The sequence below is a fragment of the Euwallacea similis genome, chromosome 21 (assembly GCF_039881205.1).
Source record: "Euwallacea similis isolate ESF13 chromosome 21, ESF131.1, whole genome shotgun sequence".
NCBI classification, from domain to species: Eukaryota; Metazoa; Arthropoda; class Insecta; order Coleoptera; family Curculionidae; genus Euwallacea; species Euwallacea similis.
Window position 1 is genome coordinate 2,171,844 of NC_089629.1, and position 21,687 is coordinate 2,193,530.

At 34.9% G+C, this 21,687-nt stretch overlaps 1 protein-coding gene across 2 annotated transcripts; it reads right to left on the reverse strand.

Moving 5' to 3' along the window:
- Positions 1 to 389: 389 nt before the first annotated feature.
- On the reverse strand, positions 390 to 13,143 carry CCHa1 (CCHamide-1). 2 transcript variants are annotated; one of them, XM_066400931.1, is made up of 6 exons: positions 12,952 to 13,143; positions 5,716 to 5,742; positions 1,518 to 1,553; positions 1,220 to 1,433; positions 719 to 827; positions 390 to 637 (listed from the first exon to the last, which is right to left on the reverse strand). In XM_066400931.1, the coding sequence occupies exons 1-6, from the start codon at positions 13,037 to 13,039 to the stop codon at positions 614 to 616; spliced, it is 498 nt and encodes a 165-aa protein (XP_066257028.1). In that variant the 5' UTR covers positions 13,040 to 13,143; the 3' UTR covers positions 390 to 613. The 2 variants fall into 2 exon arrangements, with proteins under 2 accessions (XP_066257028.1, XP_066257029.1); XM_066400932.1 differs by lacking the exon at positions 5,716 to 5,742 and having other exon boundaries at positions 12,952 to 13,141.
- Positions 13,144 to 21,687: the final 8,544 nt, after the last annotated feature.

Here is a 21,687-nt window from a genome sequence, read left to right on the forward strand (position 1 = left end):
GCGGGGGTTGCAGTCGTCAATAGCGAACTCACAAATCTTGGTTTGTACGTAGAACCGATTAAGCCCGAACATGGAATTTCGCGGCTCCTTTATCTAGAGAATAAAACTACTTTTCTTATAAAGTATAACTCTTCTAATCTGAGAATAAATACTTAAACTTAAACAGAAAGAGGACATTTTACGCATCACGTTCTATTAACACATCGTTTGCTTATAAGTTCAAGTGTTTTTACGTATTGATTGCTACACGAGGGGACTACGAGTAGGTCAAACGCTTGCTAGAGATCTACTTACTTAACTTAGAGAGTGGAAGTCATGCATGTCCACTGAACTCCATAGATGAATCAGTAATCATGATGATTTAAAAATAAACGACTTAATGTACAAAATATGCATTTATGTACTCTTTATTCCAGCCATAATTAATAAAGAATACACCAACAGTTTTATGTTCGTAAAATTATCTATAAATCTCACGCAAACATTAAAGAACTAAATTTAAATTGAATTAAAGATACATGAGGAAAATAAGGGTAATTAACGTTAGGTTTTGATTATTAGATTATTTGAAATAATTAATTAGAGTGTTAATTGGTCTGGTCTTCCTTTTTCATTATTCCTCTGTTGATCGCTTCTCCTAAAATAAGAATAGTGCAGTGATGGGTTTTATCATTGTTTGAGCAATTTAAATCGACGGTTTTGGATACAGATTGCTTACCAAAACCTCCGGGGATTTCGGGAACTTGTCGATATTTCGGCCCCTGCCAATTGCTGCAACATTATTGGAGTTTTTCAGTAAGTTTCGCACTTTATCCCATTCTCGACCGCTAGAATAGAAAAAATCATTGATACGCGATATTCAAGCTAAGAAATGTTTATTAAAAATCCATCTAAGTCGATGGAATTAGCTTTCTACGCTTGAGAAGCTGGTCAAGCTGATGGCAGCGTCCTTTTGATCTGGCAAACACCTTCTAGATAAATAGACTTTAGCCATTATATAACTACCTTACAAGGGTAATTGCTTAAGAAGCCTTAACCGATCCAATAACGGATGTTCGCCAGCATCCCCAGAAGCTGAACTATCGATTAGTTTTACTAAGTTTAAATTGGCTTATCAAGTGCAAGTTACATCTGCTACGAGAAAATCAAGATAAAGTAATACCTGACCTAAAAGAACTTGCAAAAAGATGATGGGTGTCTGCACAACCAGAACACTGACCTTTTGGCATTTTCTCCTTCGACATCGGTAAATAGGTCGTCAATCCCTGGCTGATTTCCAGATGTATCCAAGTCGTTTCCATCCCGATAATACCGAAGATCCAGGGGACTTATTATTTTCGAAAGAAACCACTCAGCTTTGGCTCTGTTTGGCAGTGCTTCATTGTCGATTAATCGAGAAAGCACTTCTTGTCTGCTACTCCTTTTCCCGTGACCTGTAATATTTTCGCTCCCAAATATCGTATTTCGCTCTAAAGCTAAAATTCTCTGTTTGCAATGCTAAACTGTTAAAAACTTACCACCCCAGCAGGCATGGCCGTAGTTTAAACATGAGCCTGAAACAATGGAATTATTATTTGAAGTAGTGAAGTTTTCTATTCTTAGAAACGCTCCAAAAACTGAGCAAAAAAAATTTAAAGTTCAGTTTAATTTCGACAAAAAAGACCTAAATTAAGTTTACTTTTCGGAGTAAATTAAGTTAATTAAAGAATATGAACGTTTTACCACGATGAAAAATTAAAAATTACACCTTCGTTCTACTCATTTCATTTCTGCAGCTTCTCGTTATTGCTCTGGTCGACTTGCATTATCAATTAACGCTTGGACGTGCATGTGCATAAACAAATGGAAATATTAATGTTCGTGGGTAATACAGGAACCGTGGGGAATAATCTATAAAGAATCCAATGGGGTAAGTATTCCCTAAAGCCAGGTGCATACTTTACTAAATAATGTTGTTAGAAGATTTGCATACCTTTTCCAGATTCCAGTATTAAGTAATGCCCGATGCTTCCACGAATAATTCTGTAAATTTCACCAAAAATCCTGAACACCTGAAGTAAAATTTAAGAAAAGATCAGTAATGTAGTTAGTTTCCAACTACAAATTTTCTCTAAAAAAATTCTCCTAATGCAATTTACCAGTCTTGTCCCTGTTGAGAACCCTACTAAATACGGCCTCGTCCCTTTATGATAACTTTGTAAATTCCACATAACACACTTGGAACATAGAACAAACCTCAGTGTTTTATGAGGTTGATAAAGAAAAATTAGTTTTTCTTTTAAGAAAACTTGCTTTTCTTGTTCCTCTAAACATCGAAAGACCTCTGCACTCTGCATGCAGCTTCAGATTTGGAGTTATAGCCGGAATATCGTCTAGATAACCAACAACGTAGCTAATTTATAACTCGAAGGAATAGGCCGGTAAAAAACTGTTTCCAAATGGAAGCGTTTATCCACCTACTTCCTAGTTCGTTCTCGAACCACCTTGTAGTTTGTTCAGTTTTAATGCATCTGATTTCGAGTGTCCGAGAATAATTTTCGGACACCCTGTATAAATATTTACTAGTTTTGTAGGTTTTCCTGCAAGCAAGAGTTTTTATTTAAATTTAATAGAAATTGCACAATTAGGACAAATATGTATGTCCCAAATTTGTACCTAAGGGGCATTGATCTCATAAACCGGACCAGGTATATGGTGGCGCTAAAACTATTCATTCCATAATAAACGTAATGAACAGTTTGATACGAGATTGAAATTTGCCTACCTTTTTGATTTTTTTTTTAATACACGGACTCCCATAAGGATTTTTTTCTGTGAGCGATTCATAACTTTTCTCTTTGTAAATAAAATCAAGCTCAATGATAACTCCAAAGAATCTGGTTGGTTGTTTAGCTCTTCGATTTTACGGAAGCCACTGGCCACACTGACCCCCATGCACTTTAAAACTTTCATCTTTTCTTGTTACCAATTTACTGCTTCCTGAATATCTAATCAATACTGCAGAATCTTTGTTTTTTGATTAAATTTTAGACTAGAAATTGACCGGCTTCTGATATTTCGCTATAACTTTTCAGTCTGGACTTTTCAAGGAATAAAGCTCTACCTGCGATTTCTGAGATGGCATAACACAAAATCTGTCTGAAAAAATATTTGATTCATGGGCACATGCTCATTCTGCTTCTTCGAGCGATTTTCGAAACATTCAAAATTAGAAAATAATTGAATTTAAAAAAAATAGATGTTTGATTGTGAAGGCTAACGAGTCAATATACATATGTAGTTAGAACTTCGTTGACAAAATGGTGGAAGGCATGTGCGTTTTGCCCAAAATACCAGCGGCGGGCAACGAAATTTTTTACTCGTTCATAGCGGCTGGTGTCTCTGCGATCCGCCATTGATCCAAAATCAACTCGTTCTAAGGTATTATTCGACGTTCTTGAAATAAACCTGTAAATCTTTTAGCTCTGCTCTTTTATGTCCAGCGCCTAGTAGCAAAAACATAAATGCGCCTTAATGTCCACTATCCCCCGGTGTTCTTCCGCTTTCAGATATTGAACCTGATTTCGTCCTTAATACAAGCACCATGAAATATACGACAACGTAAAAGTATAAATGTAAGATTTTGTCACTTTATTAAAAACTTTATGGGCGTCCTCGATGGAAACCTCCGCGATTACTATCGGCAGATTAATACGAAGGCTTTGCCTTTGTTTGGTTATTCTAAACTGAAATAAATTTTACTTTTAAAATATGCATACTTTTGAATGAAATTTCCATTAGAATAAGCTGCAGTACAATTTAATATGTATGCATCTATTGAACCGAAAAAAAATTGTAAACTAAACCGCAAAACACGATGTGCACCTATGCAATTGGACTTAACATTTACTGAACCTTACACAAAGTCAGCAAATAGTCTAATATTTTTCATATTTCCTTGCTGCTTTAAAAATTATTGCCGTGCATTATTTTCATTTCCTAACCTTCATCCTCGAGATATTTATAAAGGAACGTATACAATCCCGAATAATACCCAACGATGATGAGCGTAAAGGTTTCATTTCTTGGAAGTCCCACTGAAAGCAAGACAAATATAATAGTTTTCTTGGGCGTTTTAGCTATTAAGTAATTAGCTTTTCTTCACTTTTCCTTGATTAGACTAGGCAGCAGGAAATTAAGCCCGTTGTTTAGACGGATTAAGAGTCAATGGAATATGGATTTCTGTATTACTCTACAGGGTGTAACATATCATTACGGAGATATTTCAGGGGACAACAGTACTTTGCGACATAATAAAAAAAAGGCTAATAGATGTATGGTTAAAAACGTGCCCTTTTCTATACACAAGGCGGGAAAGTTTCACGTGTTGTCTCATGTTTTGCGTTTCTCTCACGTGTGCGTTAAGTTTTTGAAATTTTACGCTCTTATTTTCTTTAAGACCTTTTGCAACGAAATGTCAAAATTGTCGGTAGCTATATATAGGGTGTTATATTTTTTAGGTCATGCACTGTTTTATGCTTTGTATGTCTTTCTTGGGACGCCCTGTATGAATTCTGATACTAAATTAAAATTTCTTCTTCAATTATTGAGCTTTTTAGTCTGCTGCAATATTTTCATACCTTTTCTTCGTAGAATTTTCAAAAATATCTATCGATGCAAATTAAAAATGTAAAGAACGTAGAAAATAAATCATTCGGCTCAGTTATCCACTGTTTGAAGCAACTCATAAAATATATTTAAATTTCTTAAAATAAAAAGAAATCTAAACTAAAGAAATCTAAACGAAATTAAAATTCTTAAAACTGTCGAAAATGTCCTTTAAATAATGTAAAATTTTGCTTACCACCCCGAATATGGTGTCTTTTTTGACCATCGATTTATTAGCCTTTTTTTATTATTTCGCAGAGTACTGTCGCTCTTTGAAATATCTTCATGGTGATGTGTTACACCCTGTAGAGGTGACAACAGAGGTGCGGATGACGCGGGATTTGCCCCGTTACAAGGCACATTAAATTTTCTTTTACGTAATCAGACAAAATGTGCTAACCTGCTCGAATATCATCAAGCTCTCATGTGGGCTTTGATTATACTGATGGATTTTTTTAATTCCAAGAAAAAACTAAACCTGAAAAATTCTACCTAATAATCCCTATTAATAACCAACCTTGCTTATTATATAACCAAATTACTTGTGCTCCTAGCTCCTCCTTAACTGTTATATAACTATGAAAGTTACGGAAATTGTCCATAAACTTGTCGTTGGGGGTATTATGTATTCATGGCAATTTTCAGCTACATAAACCTGAGTAAGTTAAGGACCTAGATTGAGAAATGTTATGAGCGGTTGTGGAACTCCTTTCAATGGATCATAATGTACGTTGTACAGCTTCGAGTTTGTACCTCTCCGGAAGTGAGCTAAAACACTGAGAATCAGGGCTAAACTAATTTTTCTATGCATGCACTAAAGGTCTCGATTGTCCGTTTTTCGGACATCTAAGTGATTTTCTAATTAATGGAATTGAGAGTACAGCAAACTATGTTTTGGTTGGATGGAGAGTTGAGAAGGTGTAAATTATGGAAAAACTTTCACACAATCAGAAGCAATCATGAAAAGTCGCCTGAAAGTGGAAAAGGCACAAAACTAACGGGTGCAGGCACGCTTTAATTGTAACTTCAGTGGTAAAACTACTGTGTTCATGCACGTTGTATACGTACCCCTACTTTTTTTAATTTCATATCGGCCTGAAAAAAAATTTATTGTAAATTAAAATGCCTTTAGAAAATATGAAGAGCAAGTTGAGTAAAATGGGATTTTTGAGCTTTGAAAAATACCGTTTTAAGCTTGGTCCCGTATAAATTACTATTACCCGTTACCGTAAGAAAATACGAATCATGATTTAAAAACCGAGCTTTGAGGCAGCTTAAGTTGGCTTAAACATGATATTTTTCTCAATGTTTGGTCGAGGTTTAAATCGTTTAATTAATTCCGTGGGTTCATTAACTGGAACTATCGTTGGTTAGTGGAACACCAAAATTGCAAGCCAAAACAACATGAGGTGGAAGAGATTTGAAGAAACGTAGACGAAGAAAAATGTTCGAAAAAATCCCTGAGACGTGCACAAAATGCAGTTCAAAATCACCCAGACAAATTTAATTAAAAAAAATCTTGATCTTCGTCATTATTTATTCGTCACTCGTTATTCGTCACTAATAATATTTAGGAATCATCTTAGAAGCATGCGATTCACGGTCATTTTATTAATCGTTTTTGGTTCGTTAGAAAAACTTTTTGTTTCTATTAGTCGCGCATTTTTTGCGGAAATTGTGACGAGTGCAAACCAGCCTAAACAGGGCAAATGCACCGCAAGGTCACATTTATCGCTAGTGATATGGGTGTTCTTGGTATGCATGTGCCCATTCGATTGCGCTGGTTTTGGAAGGAGTTGTGCTCTAATAACTACTTACCTGCATGCCACAATCCATACCAGAAAAACAAGGAATGTCCACAGGGTGTTTCATAATACCATGTCAAAAATTCAGAGAGTGAACCTGTGAATGATTTTAAGAGACAAAGTTCATATAAGCATGAGTCGGTTTTCGCTCATTATGTGAAATACAGGGTGATAATTTTTTTGTTTTTTTTGCAATAAAGTGTCTTTAAGTAAGAAATAGGTGATCTCTGATGATGCTTAGGGATGCATGGTAGGTAAACTGTTTGATCAAACTAGGGTCTACAGGCCTGAAGTACCTGACTACATATCTTATATACCTGAACCGTTGGTTGGTGAGGAAACCATTCTAATTCTATGTAAAAATTAATAATCTAGTTAAGGAATATGAGAGAATGGAGTAGTCGTAAGGAATCTCCGGGAGCTATTTGCTTAACCGAACGATAAAGGTCAGATGAAAGAAAAACGATTTGAAGGAAGAACCTTTTTTGCCATGTTTTTCTATCTTTTTCTAGCATTGTCCCCAAACCCATCAGAATTTCCCTTCGCGTTAAACTAAAATCAATAACCTCACACTAAATAGAACACTTGGGTCGATATTAACATCATTTGCTTCTTAGGGTATCTATTCCATTATACCTAGAACGGCTATCATGGATATAACTTTAATTTAGCTAATACCTACGGCTAAAGACCCTTCGGCAACAATATGGATGTTGAGAAAGGTCGGATTTCCATACAGATACTCGAGCTTATTGAAATTGGTGCAAGGATTTCCATTCGACGTGGATATTGATTATTTCCTTTGGACGGGTTCTATTCTTATGTGGTTCTAAGCTAAAATCGATGCGTTATTATAGAAAAATTCTCAAGCAAATGAGTTTTCGTTAATATTTATTATCCTCGTCAGATGGGCCGATCAGACTCATGGGAATTTGAGCTGTTGAAGAAAGCAACGGTACCAATGTGGGATGGTTTAATCTGGAGGCAGGTCCGCGAAGAGCAGCGGAAATAGTTCACACATAATCAAATTAAATTTTATTAAAATTACAAAGAAAACCTTGAAAAATTGTCATTAAAATCGCACCATCGACTGAACAGAATTGAAAACACGACTTAAAATTTCTTTTTATCAAACCCGCAAAACCAATGTTTTTGAGTCTAAAGCGTGACCATCCTAGCCACATACAACTCTATCTAATCCCCTTGATGATGTATCTCCTATATAAATACATCATCAATAACCCCAAACATAAAGAGATAAACTCTTCGTTATGCTCGGTACTTCATCGTTTTTAACGTGGATTACCGAGTTAGTTAATCCCTAGTAATGCCCTCCCGAAACTTCTTTTTTCTCCTCGAGTTAATACTACTTCCTGTATAAAATGAAAGTTGTAAATTTCGGAGTTTATTTAGCATCAAGTCAACTTAAGTTCCAGTTGCAAACTGGGAATAGATCGAATGATTAAAATATTTTGCGTTGTAGTTCAAAGTTTTGAAGCTGGATTTTTTGGGAGTTATTAAGGAGATAAGTCATAACAATGTATGAGCGAGTTTCCACATACTTTTTTGTAACCCTGCATTAAAAAAGGTGGGCTTTAACCGAAAAGGATAACGACAAACTGGATGGCTATAGTCATGTCTCGTATTTGCTGTGATAATGGAGTGAAGTTAAAAGGGATACTGTGGCATAATCTCAACAGTATAATTCATTATAATTAAAATACTATAAAGTTATATTAACATTAATGTGGAAAAAGCAGAAAATTGTTCCAAAGGTATCTTTCAGGCTTTAGATTTTAAGGGTGTAACTTACATATACATTTAATGAGGCTCATTATTAATTTTTCATTCCTTGTCGCATTTTTGTCTAATTTATAATCCTGTAATAGAATAATTTGTTTACATGTTATAAAGGTGAAAAGTATTTCTTTTCTTCGAGCTTCATATCAAATTTATTATCATCGTAATATCAGCAATCTTGGACTGAGAAATTGAAAATAAAATGAGTTAAAGGAAAGGGGGTTGCATGTGGAAAATACAATTTAAGTGCGCTTTCTATCAGTATAAATACAAATGACATAAAATTCATGTCTCTAGGGTCTCGTTGAATTGTTAAGCTTGGAGATTAACTTTCGCTGTTTCTTGAAAATTTCTTCCCCAAAAGCGAACTGTTATAGTCGAAAGGGGTCTTATCTGGCGGGTCTAAAATTGACTAATCGTTATAAGTAAAATTAAATAGACAAGATCCCCCCAAATATCTGCCAATAACGTCACGCAATTTAATGAAAGGAAAGATAGAAGTTGATTTTGAAAACTCTGAGGATCTGCTTGACCCGCCTTTTTCTTCCTGACTCCCACCGTTTTTGAGATATTAAGTCGAAATTTGGAAAATTTGTAATTCTAGTCTATATACATAGACTTTACTATAATATGTGTATCTATGATATTTTCTTCTAGGACCGTATAAAATCTTTCATACTAAACCTTTTTAGAGGCACGTGAATGGCCATTTATTTTTAAATATTTACAACAATTTTTTTTTTCCTATTGTCGTTTTCCACCTATTTGCAAAAATATTTTAAACTATCTAGATACTTGTGCCAGTAAGTAGAAAACACTGTCAAGTAGCCAAAAAGACATAAGGAAAATTTTTAAAAAATCAAATTGCAAAGAATTTTATTACCGACCATTGGAAAAAGTTTGGTAAAAAAATGACTGATCCCAGAGAAAATTTGACCCCGTAGATTTAGACAAGGAGTGGGAAAGTCTATCCATGTAAATTCCAATGAATTGAATATTCTTAAAATTTCAGTAAAATATTAAAAAAATATATGGAGCTATAAGGAAGAGGACAGAATAGGAATTGAATTTAACTTTTTGTGTATCTAAAAGTTTGTGGTTTGACTAACGGATTGTCTCCTTTTTTGAAACCCTATACATATAACCTGAACTAAACTTTCACAAAATTTTATTTAAACTTTTTCTCAGTGATATCGTTATGTTTCTTGCTAACGTATTTTTTTGTATCTATTGTAGTGTTGAAACTTCGCCCTAATATGTCTTTAATCTACATATTAGACGTTTTCAGTGATATATCGTTAAAGTTCCGATCTTAGCAGTTCTTGCTTTATTCCATCCTTTCTTAGAGTCCCATCACGCTGTTTAACCTTTCTTTGCACACTTCATTTTTGATATGTCTATATAAGTAAAAGTCACAAGGGTTTAAATTACGTGGCCCAAGGGGTTTCCCGATTGCTCTCCGTCTCCCAAACTCACTTGACTCACTTGGGGAAGCTTCACTTTAAAACACCGTATTTTTTCTTGTCCCTGCTGAAAAAATACTAATAATTTTGCTCTGTTATTCTGAAGTTTCTCTTAGCTTAATATACAGGATGTTTAGAAGGGCGAGAGGAGGTTTTAAATGGTACATAAATGGGGTAATTTCGAATTATATGAAATGATATATGGCACTATAGCCAAATTACAGTTCAGAAAACTAAAAACAAAAAGAAATATTAGTCACAATAAGAAAATAAGAGTCATTAAATTTAAATAAGTATCAATCATTTTAAAATTTATAACGTCAGTTCTGCTTTAAACAATACTACCATTAATTAATTTCATTTTCAAAATGAGACCCCCCCTTTCTAGTGAATTTAATTGCCCCTGTACTACGCCTTCTCTGCTCTCCCCTCTTGGTCGACATTTCAAAAAAGGTGATGTTTTGTATAAGGAAAAATATGATTATACAGAGTGTTTCAGGTTTTAATACACAAACTTGAATGGTGTATTCTACGTTCGAAAATAATCCTAGTTTGCTAGATTAACTATATTTCAGAAACGCTTCGTTTAGGAAATACAGGACGTTGAAAAAAATTCGAATGTCAAACTGACAATAATCAGCCTTTCACTTTTAACTCTTTACAACCAAAACTAGGGTTATTTTCGAACGTAGAATACACGATTAAAGTTTGTGTGTTAAAACCTGAAACACCCTGTAGATTCAAAATGACCCCATCTATCTCCCATTGAAAACTTTGTATCTCTTTATCGAACACCTTGTATACCTTGCATATCAATAACCGCCTAAAATACCGCCTACAACGAAACCCTTAAGCACATTAATTTATGTTATTATATTTCATCGAAAATGCATGCGTCCTTCTCCCACAATTTCATTACATTTATGTGGGGTTTTGTATTTACGACATGGCAAGATTTTCGCGGATACATTGAACAGCATGAGATTTTAATAACCATATCTTTTACTCCTGTCTCTATTATGTTGCACCTCTGCATACAGCCCATTGTTTATGAGCCCTATTTATTGTAAACACACGCATTGTGCCCTGTTGGCTGCTACTAAGTTATCCGTATTTAAATTTATTGGCAAGATCGCGAGGTGAAAACGACAGAGGGCAAAGATTATTTATAAAATTAAAGTGCCGAAATGCTGGAAAAAAACCAAATCTCTCTACATAAAGGTCTCCTATTTTCCAAACAGGTTTTGATGAATGTGCAGTGTGCAGCCATGGATTCTAATTTGTGACACTAAAATGTTCTGTATTCATGAGTGAGTATTTTTTTGAAAAGCATTTTGAGAATTATCAAAAGCGATACACAGGACGTCTGTTCGCAATGCATAATGCATCATCAATGTTAAAAAACAGAAACTCATGTTCGCTAAACGCATATGTTTCCAATCCTGCTTCGGAATTGCGCTTGAGGAGAAATTCACGCATTCATATAGAGCATTTTTAATGTTTATACATCCCTGTTTAACAGTAAAAAATAAATTAAAATTATTACGAGCTTTTACTCCTAAACTAATATCTGTTTACATTGCAGTCAGTCGCCCACGCATTGAGTTTCCGGAATTTCTACATATTTAGCAAATTTTAAGGAAACAATTTTACTTAAACACCTTATTGAAAATCGAGAAAAACCTCTGCCACAAATTGAAAATAAAATTTAAAAAACTGATTAATTTAAATTCTTTGTAAATGGGATATGGGACTGCACCCAGGGCCGGCCTTAGTAGGTCTGGCGCCCTGGACGAAATTTTTAATCACCGCCCTCATACCTCCGAGAAAAACTGCCGACCAGGAAAGTCTGCCGCCCTTTTTGCTTTGCCCCCCCCCCCCCCCCCAGGTCGGTTAGAAGGTACCAGACCTTATGTTTCAATAACGCCCTACACTCCATTTGACTGAGAAAGAGCTGCTAAAATCGTTCCATCTAAGTCTAAAGAAAAGGATTCATTAATTTCGCATTCGGGCTCCTTAAAACCACAGATGTTCACAAAATCGTTCAAGTAAATTAAAGTTTTTAGTACCTTTCTATGTAGATAGACTTTGTGGTCGAGCAAGCTAAGTACACCATTGCGCGTCAACCAAGAGAAATACCATGGTTTGAGATTAATACCTATGTAATAGGGGCATGACATAGAAATTTTCTTGAAAGAACATTTTGCTCAGGTGCAACATGTTTCCAGTATGTTGCACAGGTGCATAACATTTCTTAATATGGGGAATTAAAGAAACCTCTCTTAATTTTTTACTATAATATTTCGAAAATTGATCAGTCCAGAGGTTTGTGAAATTAAAGATTTTTCTTTCATAAAAGATTATGAACTTTTTTCTTTCAGTTTTTCTGTTTAATTGTACGTAAGATTGTCCACTTTCCGAGCAACTTCGGACGTATGCTGTTGTTTTATGAGTTTTCAGTGTGTAAACTGAAATAAATTATTTCAAGCCAAAAGGCTATTTTTGCTATAAGCATGGAAATCATGAATTTAAGCTTTTAAGCTCGCTTGTATATGAAAAAGTGTCTCCGTTGTGCCTGAACTATTTGCCATCAGGAAATTGAAAGAGACTAAAAACGTTTTAAATTGAATAGATAACCCATCGTTAGAAAAAGAATTGCTACGGATTCTAATCAAAAAATCCCATGGCTATGTATAAAGAGTTCGGATGAAAAAGTTATTTGGGAAAAATGCCTGATCGATTTTCGAAATTAGTATCCTTCAACATACATTTGGAGCTGCGTTTTATACATTTTAAAAGCGAAATTATGCACTGTGTGTAAAAATTGGTTTTAGTCGTTTTTTTTTGTTTTAGTCGTGTTTCGCTCGACTTATTAAAAAATTACGTACCACTGTAAATTGCTGAAAATTTTGAAGAAAATATATAGAGAAAAATGCGAGAAAAAATAAAATGTGGGCGTTTCTTCGGTCCGCTATGGAATTTCCGTAGAATCAGCAAAATATTACTACGGTCCCCTCTATAAATCCAATTGAGAGATAAATGTTACACCGACTAAGAAATGTCAGGAATTCACCAGTAGTGCAAAGTATCGTTTCTTGGTGAAAACTCTCGTTACAATTTCTCAAATTTATTTACTGTTTTGGCGCGAATTTATGCCCAACTCATTCATTAACAAAAATCACAACTTCCGGGAGAAACACTTGTTCAAGTAAATAATTTTTTTCACACATTCTTACCTGCAGCACATTCGGCAACAGACAAAAAAACAGCCAAAACCACCACAAATCGCACCATAGAAGCGGCTTTCGTGGATTTCTGGCACATTTTAACACGGCCGACCGCAACTGTTAACAGTTCTTCAGGTGGTGCGCGAAACTTGTTGCAGTCTGACAGTTTTCAAAGTTTGACTCGCGACACACGCGGCAACAGGCCGCTTTTATACGGAACGAGGGGGAGATATGGGGTGAGCCATTGGGGTAGTTTGGAATGTACCTATATTACATCATGACATGCACCGCCTACGGCAATGGTCACATCTACGCACTTCTTTGTTTTCTGTCTTAAGCGATGATGGATCTGGGCCATCGGAATTGGGGGTATAACCGCCCACGGAAGACAAATACAGGGTCTCCCAGAAATATTGGTATAAATTAGTTTAGCGTGCTAGTGAACGAAAAAATAAAGTGATTTAACTAAACCTGCCTTATACAAAAGTTGCTTGTTTTTTTCTACCATTTAAAGTCAGCACATTCAACCAACATTTAGTTGCACGTTGAACACGGATTGATTATTATTTCTGATTGTATTCGTACCTTCTAAAATATTGTCCCCACATCATTTTTCTCTGGTATAAGGTACGGATTTATATATCAATAACATCAAAAAAAACGAAAAAAAAATCAATCGGGTTTAAGTCGGGAATTCGTGGTGGCCATGAATCCTTTACATCTATAGACGAGAGGAACAGCTCCAAAGCTACAAAAGCCATGTCGTTTCTTAAGAGGCTCGAGTACCGTTCCCTATGCAGTTTTGCTGGAAGTTCAATTAGTTCCAAAATTAATTGAAAATTCATGTTAAAAGTGATGTTTGCTCATTAAATCAAGGTTTTCTATGTTGTAGAGATGGCTGTTTCTCTAATCATATATAATTTTTCCTGTAAATGATGCATCGGAAAAACTTTAAATGTGGCTATTCAACGTTTCCTACTCACATGACTTACTGCATTCCCCTGCGGCTCGTGCGCAAATACTATATTTCAGCATTTCATGCTGGTTTGTATGTTTTTATTTTTGTAAATTTTGTATTTAATAATAAATTTCCTACTCCAGTCTACTCAGCTCATTTTGATTTAATACATGTATTTTTAATTAGTTTTTGAGCAATTACCAGAATTGCCTACCAAGAAACAGGAAAAGCAATGAGAACTAAGTTGAAAAAAAGAAAAAAAGAGAAAAAGGGATTGTTTTTTTCTTCGACTATTTAAAAAAAGCAACTTTCGTCATATTTTGTTCTAACCCAAAACATTGTTTTTATCCATAGAGGCGAATATTCCATAACGTTAACTTTCGTTTTGAAAACTCATGATTTAATAATGTTAAGTGAACGCAGCCCCTTGCAGTTCACCATACCTTTGACTTATTTGGTAAAATATTCTCTCTGTGACACGAAATGTTATTTTCATTACTTGTTGAACAACATGAGAGGGATTTGTGTATAGTAAATGAAAACGCCAATCAGCGTCAAAACCTCTAAAAATATATTGCAAAAGTTTTGAGGCATTTTGTTACTGATTGCTAAAAAACTGCCATAAAGACCCAACAACGACGCAATGTATGCAATAAAAATTACTCACAGCTTGGTAGTTTAAAACTTTTCCTTGCTACCGCCTCCAGGCTGGAAATTCAAAATTCTGTAGTCTGCGGTCTAATCAGTAGGTGAAGACTACCTTTGTCCTAAAATAAGAAAATTCATAACTTTTCTATTATATTCCTACATCTCTAATAAATTAGATGTAAATTTAAATATAATCAGACACCTTTCATATAAGATATCTCTCATTCGAGTTTCAACATAGGTATCTCAGGAACCGTGAGAGACACAGAGTCGATTAAAGTGAGGAAAAATTACGTATTTCGGAGATAGATCATCCAATTACAATGCAACCGTTTTGAAAAATATTCGAAAAAAAGCGAATTTAATATAGATGGTACTCTTCCACTCGAGGTAACATTACAATGCATAATAAGCCATCAAAATAATTAAATTATGTTATAAAATTTATTGCATTGTAATTTTTCGCAATGCAGCCGACGGAAAATGTGGTAACGAACGCGTATATTATAAGCGATTAATAATCTCCACTTTTATTAGTCCGTTTGCTGCGTTGACGCGTTGAAACATCTAGATTTCATCGCATAGATATCATTAATACATTTGTTTGTTAAATAGCTATTTTAAGACTAGATCCAGCAAACTTAACTAATGATAACAAAAATCCTTCCTTATTTCAACATCATTATAACTTTTCAGAATATTTTTTATTCCGACATCGTTGAAGACACCCTAACAATGCGGAATGTAGGGGCGTTTGGAGCAACAAGGCGTCCCGCTAATTATTGTTAATACAAGAGATTGAAAAGAAGTCATTTCCCATTTGAAAGGAAGATAGGTATAGATGTAGAGGTACTAAATCGTACAACACGTTAAATTCATTTTAGACCTTTACCACTTTATATGCGGCAAAAGCTAACCTTTACATCACATCTACTTCGTATGAAATTAATGCGATACATTTGCTGTTAATTACTTTAAGTTACCTAATTAATAACCATATAATGACAACAATGTCAAATGCAACTTATTAATGTATTTACGCTTAATTATTTATTCGACCGCCTCGTGACTTATCATGATGACCAATGGCGGTGTATTGTTTAGGGATGACCAATAGATCCAATAATACACTTTTGGTTACACACATAGATAAATTTGACATACAAAATTATGGTTGTTGTATTTATTAAAAAGTTATTTTTATTCAATGTGGCACGTTTTCAATATCAATCAAGACCGTGCTCTAGGCCTAGAAAAGCAAGTGGACAAAAGGAAGAATAACGAACACATAAAACATAAATCACAATTACGTTCGAAAGTAAAGTAATATATCTATCTAGGTGATCATAAAGGCGAAACATGTTATGCTTTTACGATATCCAAATAAGTTACTCCAGAACTTATAACAATTGATTGAGTGTCCATGTGGGAAAACAAATACGACATAAATCTTGAGAAAATGAAAAGTTTACGTGAGGAAAATTTATGGATTAAAAGCACCAGGTGGGTGTGCCAATTAAATGTAGTGATTAGCTGGAAATTTGTAATTAGGTATTGATAAGGCAGTCTTATCAGACTTGTAGTTGATATCAAGGAAAACAATTTTCCTACAAAAAGGAAAATTCGTGATAGTTATTCAGTATGATCCAAATAATCTGACTTAATAAGCCATAAGGACCAATTAACAGGACCTTAATAACCTAACTTGGTAATTATTATTTCCTGCTTTTGCTCGGTAGGAATATTTCTGCTGGCTTGGATGTAAAAAAAGCGATATAAAGTTAATCTTGGTTGTTGTTTCTTTGGCAACCCATTCCTCCAAATTGCCAAACTACTTTAAATATTTAACACTAGTTGAAAAATATGTATCCTTATGCGCTGAGGCTGGTCCTTACATGCCTGGAATTAAAAAAATATATTTTTTCTTAAGTAATTGTACGCTCAAAAAATGCGGCACTGCAAAATATCAGCTTATTGCACTGAAGGATATTTTCAAAAAAATTATTGATTTGATTCCCCGCTCCCCTTCCCCTATTGAAAGAGCCCTATAACATATTAATACATTAACAATGTGTATGTTGAATAAGCGTTAAAATGAGCGCGCATTTGCCTAAATTTTACCGGCCCCGTATTTGTTATAGTTTAGAAGGTCCCTATACATTCCCGCAAATTTATAGCACCCTGTATAACATAAATCAAAATTAATATCGATTAAAGACTGGAAAGCAGATGGGCATAGTGCACAATTTGACCTAAAGCACGTATGCAAATATGGGTTGAACACCATTTTTCAACGTGTCACATGGTTTATTTTACATTATTGGAAAATACAAATAACTGTTAAAATGTTGAGCCCGTTCAAACTTGAAGGTTTCATTTGAGGTTTCAGATGTGGGATTGCTGAGCATTCGCCGTCTCTATCGATGGATTTTTCTGTTAAAGAGATAACTATGATTTTGACTCGGTGCTAATTCTGATACCAAAATGGGCGATTGTACTAAATCAGACCGAGAAATAGGGCAATCCCCAATATATTTTTCTTGCCCACTGGCCCGGAAACATTTTTACGGAATCTAACTGTTATGGAAATATGAATCCCCTTAAAGGACGCATTTTAGCCCATAGTTAGATATTCATATTTTCATATATCCGCAAGATAATATTTTTTCTTCAAATGAGAACGTCGATTTCTTCCTTGTGGTTTTGACTGCATTTCTGTTACGTAAAGATGAAAAATTCTCATTTTCAGAAAATACTCGTGTAATACATTTAAGGTAAGAAAATACTTCAAATAAATAGGAACTAGTTCCTCCTCCTCCTCAATTTAAACGCATTTACGTGATGATACTAAGTAAATTGTTCGCAGACTTAGAAATACAGAATATTTAAATTTTTTCACTTTCTTCTGTGTTTGCACACAGAGTCAATTGAATTTTTAAATTAATAACAAATTGTACGAAATACAGAAGCGAGTCTCTAAAGGGCCACTTCAGCAACGCTCTTCGGACAAGATCTAAGTTTCCAGTTCAACCAAATCGATTTAATTGTGCTAACACAAAATATTGTATTTTAAATGTCTAAAGTTCATGTCAGCTTTGTCCAAAAGCCAATGTAATGCCGCAATATTTCTTGCATTAGATTGTTATTACTGGACTACCAGTAAGTCCGAACTTGCCACGGAAACCTACTGAAAATTGAAATTTGATCCCATCGTAAGCTTCAAAGTGATGGCGTTTTATTGAATATAATATATCACAATATTTACATCTTCCTTCGCTTTTTCTGAAGTCGATTTTTAATAAAAGAATTTCTGGCTTTAGATAGGATTTCGTAGTAGCCATGACTTGAAATAGTGATTTAATACTCCACTCAAAGGTGCAAAATGATGTTTTGTGAGGCTTGAGCCGACCAATAATTAGCCAATTCAAATTTGATAACTCACATCTTGATGTTGGCTCTGCATAATGGTATCGACTTAGCAAATAATCTAGTTTTACCCACTTCCATGTCTTTAAAATTAAATTAGCAGGAGGTTCTTTATAATTTTCCAGCGGGTGTTTGCTTCACAGGAGGTTATGTAGCTTGCAAAGAGATTTGAGCTGAATTTATTATACAATGTGGGCTGTTGAAAAGTTATTAACTTTAACACCTTCCAAACGCTTCTTTTCTAATTAAACACCTTTATTAAATGCACAATATTGTATACCAAGTAGGAGTTAACATTCGAAATTGAGGATCGCAGCTTGAATGGAGCAATGCAGGTTCCGGTTCCATTTTATTTACTACACATAAGAGTCATATATTGAAATTGAGCCAACAAGAGGCTTTGACTTCGTCAATAAAACAGATGGAGTTTTTAGTTCGCACGCGATGACCGTAGTTCCAATTCGGAAATGATGAAAATTTATCCCATTATAATGTGCCTGAGAATGACACGTGCTTATCGACGAATGCTTTCAAATCTCTGCTTTCAATATTCGGTAAATGCATATTTCCGGAAAAATAATAACGGAAAATTGCGAAAAACGCCTCTTCATGAAGAAAGGGTGCTTTGAACAGTTAGTCTATTTGAGATGTTAACGTTTCCAGAAGTGAATATCTTGGACAATAAAATATCCTCTGAAGAGGAAAGATTGGATACTGGAAAAATTATTTCCATCCATTTGAAGTAATGCTTGACGGCGGTTCCGGAACGGGAACCGGGTACAGAAGGGAAAAGTATTAAGTGGGTATTCCCTATAACTCTTAGGGTGAATCCCACACTCGGAAGTCGGATAACATGGACAAGAGCAATGGCCCCTGGTTAGTGCGTAACCGCTACACAAAAAAAAAAAACTCGATCGTGTCCAGGATTTTAGTTTTCCTAGTGTCTAGCGGGCATTTTAATCAATTCCTTAACGCAAATTTCTGGGCACCGTCACACTCATCTCGATCATACCCTTATCAACGTCAGCCTCGAATAGCGGAGCCAGAACTCAATCATATCGACATTTCCATCTTCTATCAAGACCTCAATTGAAATATTTCGCTCAGAAATGTATGTCCTGATTTCGTGTTAAGAAGTGGTATCAACGTCGCCTGGGGATTCTAAGAGCAACTGCTAAGTAATAGAATGTCAGTTTTCAGTACTGCAAAGTGCCAAAGAAAAGGGTTTATGGGATCCTAGAAATCTTGCTGTAGTGGCGCGACTTATACATAATATTCCACAAGAGAGTATATCTAGTAAAGAGATGAGGAGAGATGGAGACTCAGACAGAACGAAGATCATTTCAAGATTCATGATTTTCTCAGTTTCTGGTCCCTTGTGGTGGATTAATTTCAATACAAGTTTGAGAAATTAAGATTCATTTTGTTATGTCAATCTGTCTTACTCTCCAGAACCAGCTTTGCTGACAAAAGTTCTTCGACGTTAACATTTGTTGACTATTTGCATAGTTTCATACATAGATAGGGAAATGGTTAAGAGAAAATGGCAGTCGCTCGCTCCAAACGTATCAATTTTTCATATAGGCTTGAACTACGATCCAGCTTTCAAAGGTATTCACCTGAAAATGTATTAGATATAAATTTTAAATAAACTCTAAACACAAATGTCCGTTTGAAACCTACCAAGTTTCCTTCAAATTTACGTCTCTACAAGTAAATTTTAAACGAGTACATAAAATCGTGGCACTGGTAACGTTACTTTTTAAACTTCGTTCAAGATGACTGGGGAGTTGATTCATTTATTTCAGTTTGTTTTAAAATGTAGAATCGTAATATTCAGTATTTTTCAACCAAAAGACGGCAAACAACGTTGTAAAATTAATCTCACTTTTAGTGTTATGCGAGTGTTTTAATCAAAGTTTGCTCAAATTTATGACTTTTCAGAGTTGCGTGTTGTGGGCGACTTTCACAAAACGGAAATAAAAATTATGCCATTTGTTGGCAAATTCCAAAATTAAAATCTATGAAGTGCTGATTGGAAGCAAATGCGATATTAATGGAAATCTGATTAGATCGGTGACTCGATTATCAGTATTTCCTTAACGTAATGTATTGTTTAAACTTGTTTTTGCACACTTGTAAAATCGCTTTTTAAACACGTTTATCTCATATCAAATACGAGGCGCTTAAGCCGACCGGTTATCTGGAGATCAAATAATGCTTGCTTAGGTTAAAAATGATGAATTAAGTTTTGTTTATGATTCACTCGTATTTGTACAAATGGTTTATGAAAAATATCGCTTTGTGAATTACATAAGTCTCATTTAGGTTATCATACTTATAAGAAAAGTCTTCTTTTTACTTTTAAGCGCCAAAACTCTAAGATATCTTCTAACATATTCCCTGAACTCATAAGCAATCACCATTCGTATTGGTGTATCTTAGCGAATAATTAAGCTTGATTTTCGTGTATGTAGATATTTCGCGTAGATATAAACCAACTGACTCAATGAAGCAATGGGACAGTATCCCTGCAAAGCACTAGAAAAAACGTAGTTGTTATGGTTGGTCCGGATTAAGAGACCAAAAGGGTGTGTGCTTTTCCTGCAGGGCCAAAGTGTGGTCATTCGGCAAAATGGCCTTCAAGACAATTCTGAACTGGAGACTCACCTCTGGATCACCCTGGCTTCGCAGTCTCGTGTAAAATTAACCAACAACCATCCTAAGTTACATAACTAAAGTTTATTGGTTAAAACTACTGATTTACGTGCTAAACAATATCGATAAAAACGAGGGAAATTGTGCAAAGCCGACAACGAGGCATTACACAATACAAGTGGTGCCAACTAAGTCCTTAAAAAATGGCGTTTGACGTCATATATAAACAAAATTATAATAAAAGTAACGGTTTTCGGTGAAAGGCGCGGTTGCCACGTTGATTTAGGTGTAACAAGACACAGGTCTCGACACTTAACCTAATTTAAATCTAGTCAAAACAAATGTAATAAAAACTAATTAGGCAAATAGCGAAGCCGCTACGTTGTTTTGGGTCTAAAAAGATACAGTTCTTTACGATTATCCAAGCTTAAATCTAGACAAAGCCAAAGTAACAAAAGACTATCTTGACGGATGACGCGATTACCACGTAGACTTCTGTCTGAGAGGACAGAGATCTGAACACAAGCTCCTTGTTTTTTTGCCGGTATGAAGACCGCTAATCCTTCAATTGCTGTTTTGGGGCAAAAAGTACTTCAGTAAGTACCTATAAAACTTACCTTTAGTTGGTGGATTGGTCCTCGGCGCATCCTATTCCATTGACTTCCTCACTCCATCTTAAGAATTTGGTCTTTCAGGATTTTTAAAGATGGCGATGCTGTAAGATCAACTCAAATAAAAAAATCCCACTTTTCATACATATTTGTATTAACTTTTTAGAAAAACAGTGTTAGAATTCTTGGAAACTACTGTGTGAAAAGCCACAACTAAGTCACTGATCCCAAGAATTAAATCATAGTAGGTATTTGTTGAAATAATATAAAAATGCGAAATGAAGTCGTGAAACATTGGGCTTACCCTTGAAAAAATACGGAATAAAATTAAAACTTGGTGAAATTGATAACTGAAATACGCATGTACATGTTTGATGTGTGGGTGAACCAACACATCTTTCCTTTTGTGAGTAAAATTATTTTTTTTAGCGAAAGATTAAATGA

What these genes read in the sequence shown, in the direction of transcription:
- CCHa1 (XM_066400931.1), bottom strand. Translation starts at nt 13,039, where the DNA reads ATGTGCCAGAAATCCACGAAAGCCGCTTCTATGGTGCGATTTGTGGTG. An exon ending in TGAAATTAAAAAAAGTAGGG is followed by an intron (nt 1,554 to 5,715) that starts GTACGTATACAA and finishes CCATTGTTTCAG; the next exon opens with GCTCATGTTTAAACTACGGC. An exon ending in CGAAATCCCCGGAGGTTTTG is followed by an intron (nt 638 to 718) that starts GTAAGCAATCTG and finishes TTCTTATTTTAG; the next exon opens with GAGAAGCGATCAACAGAGGA.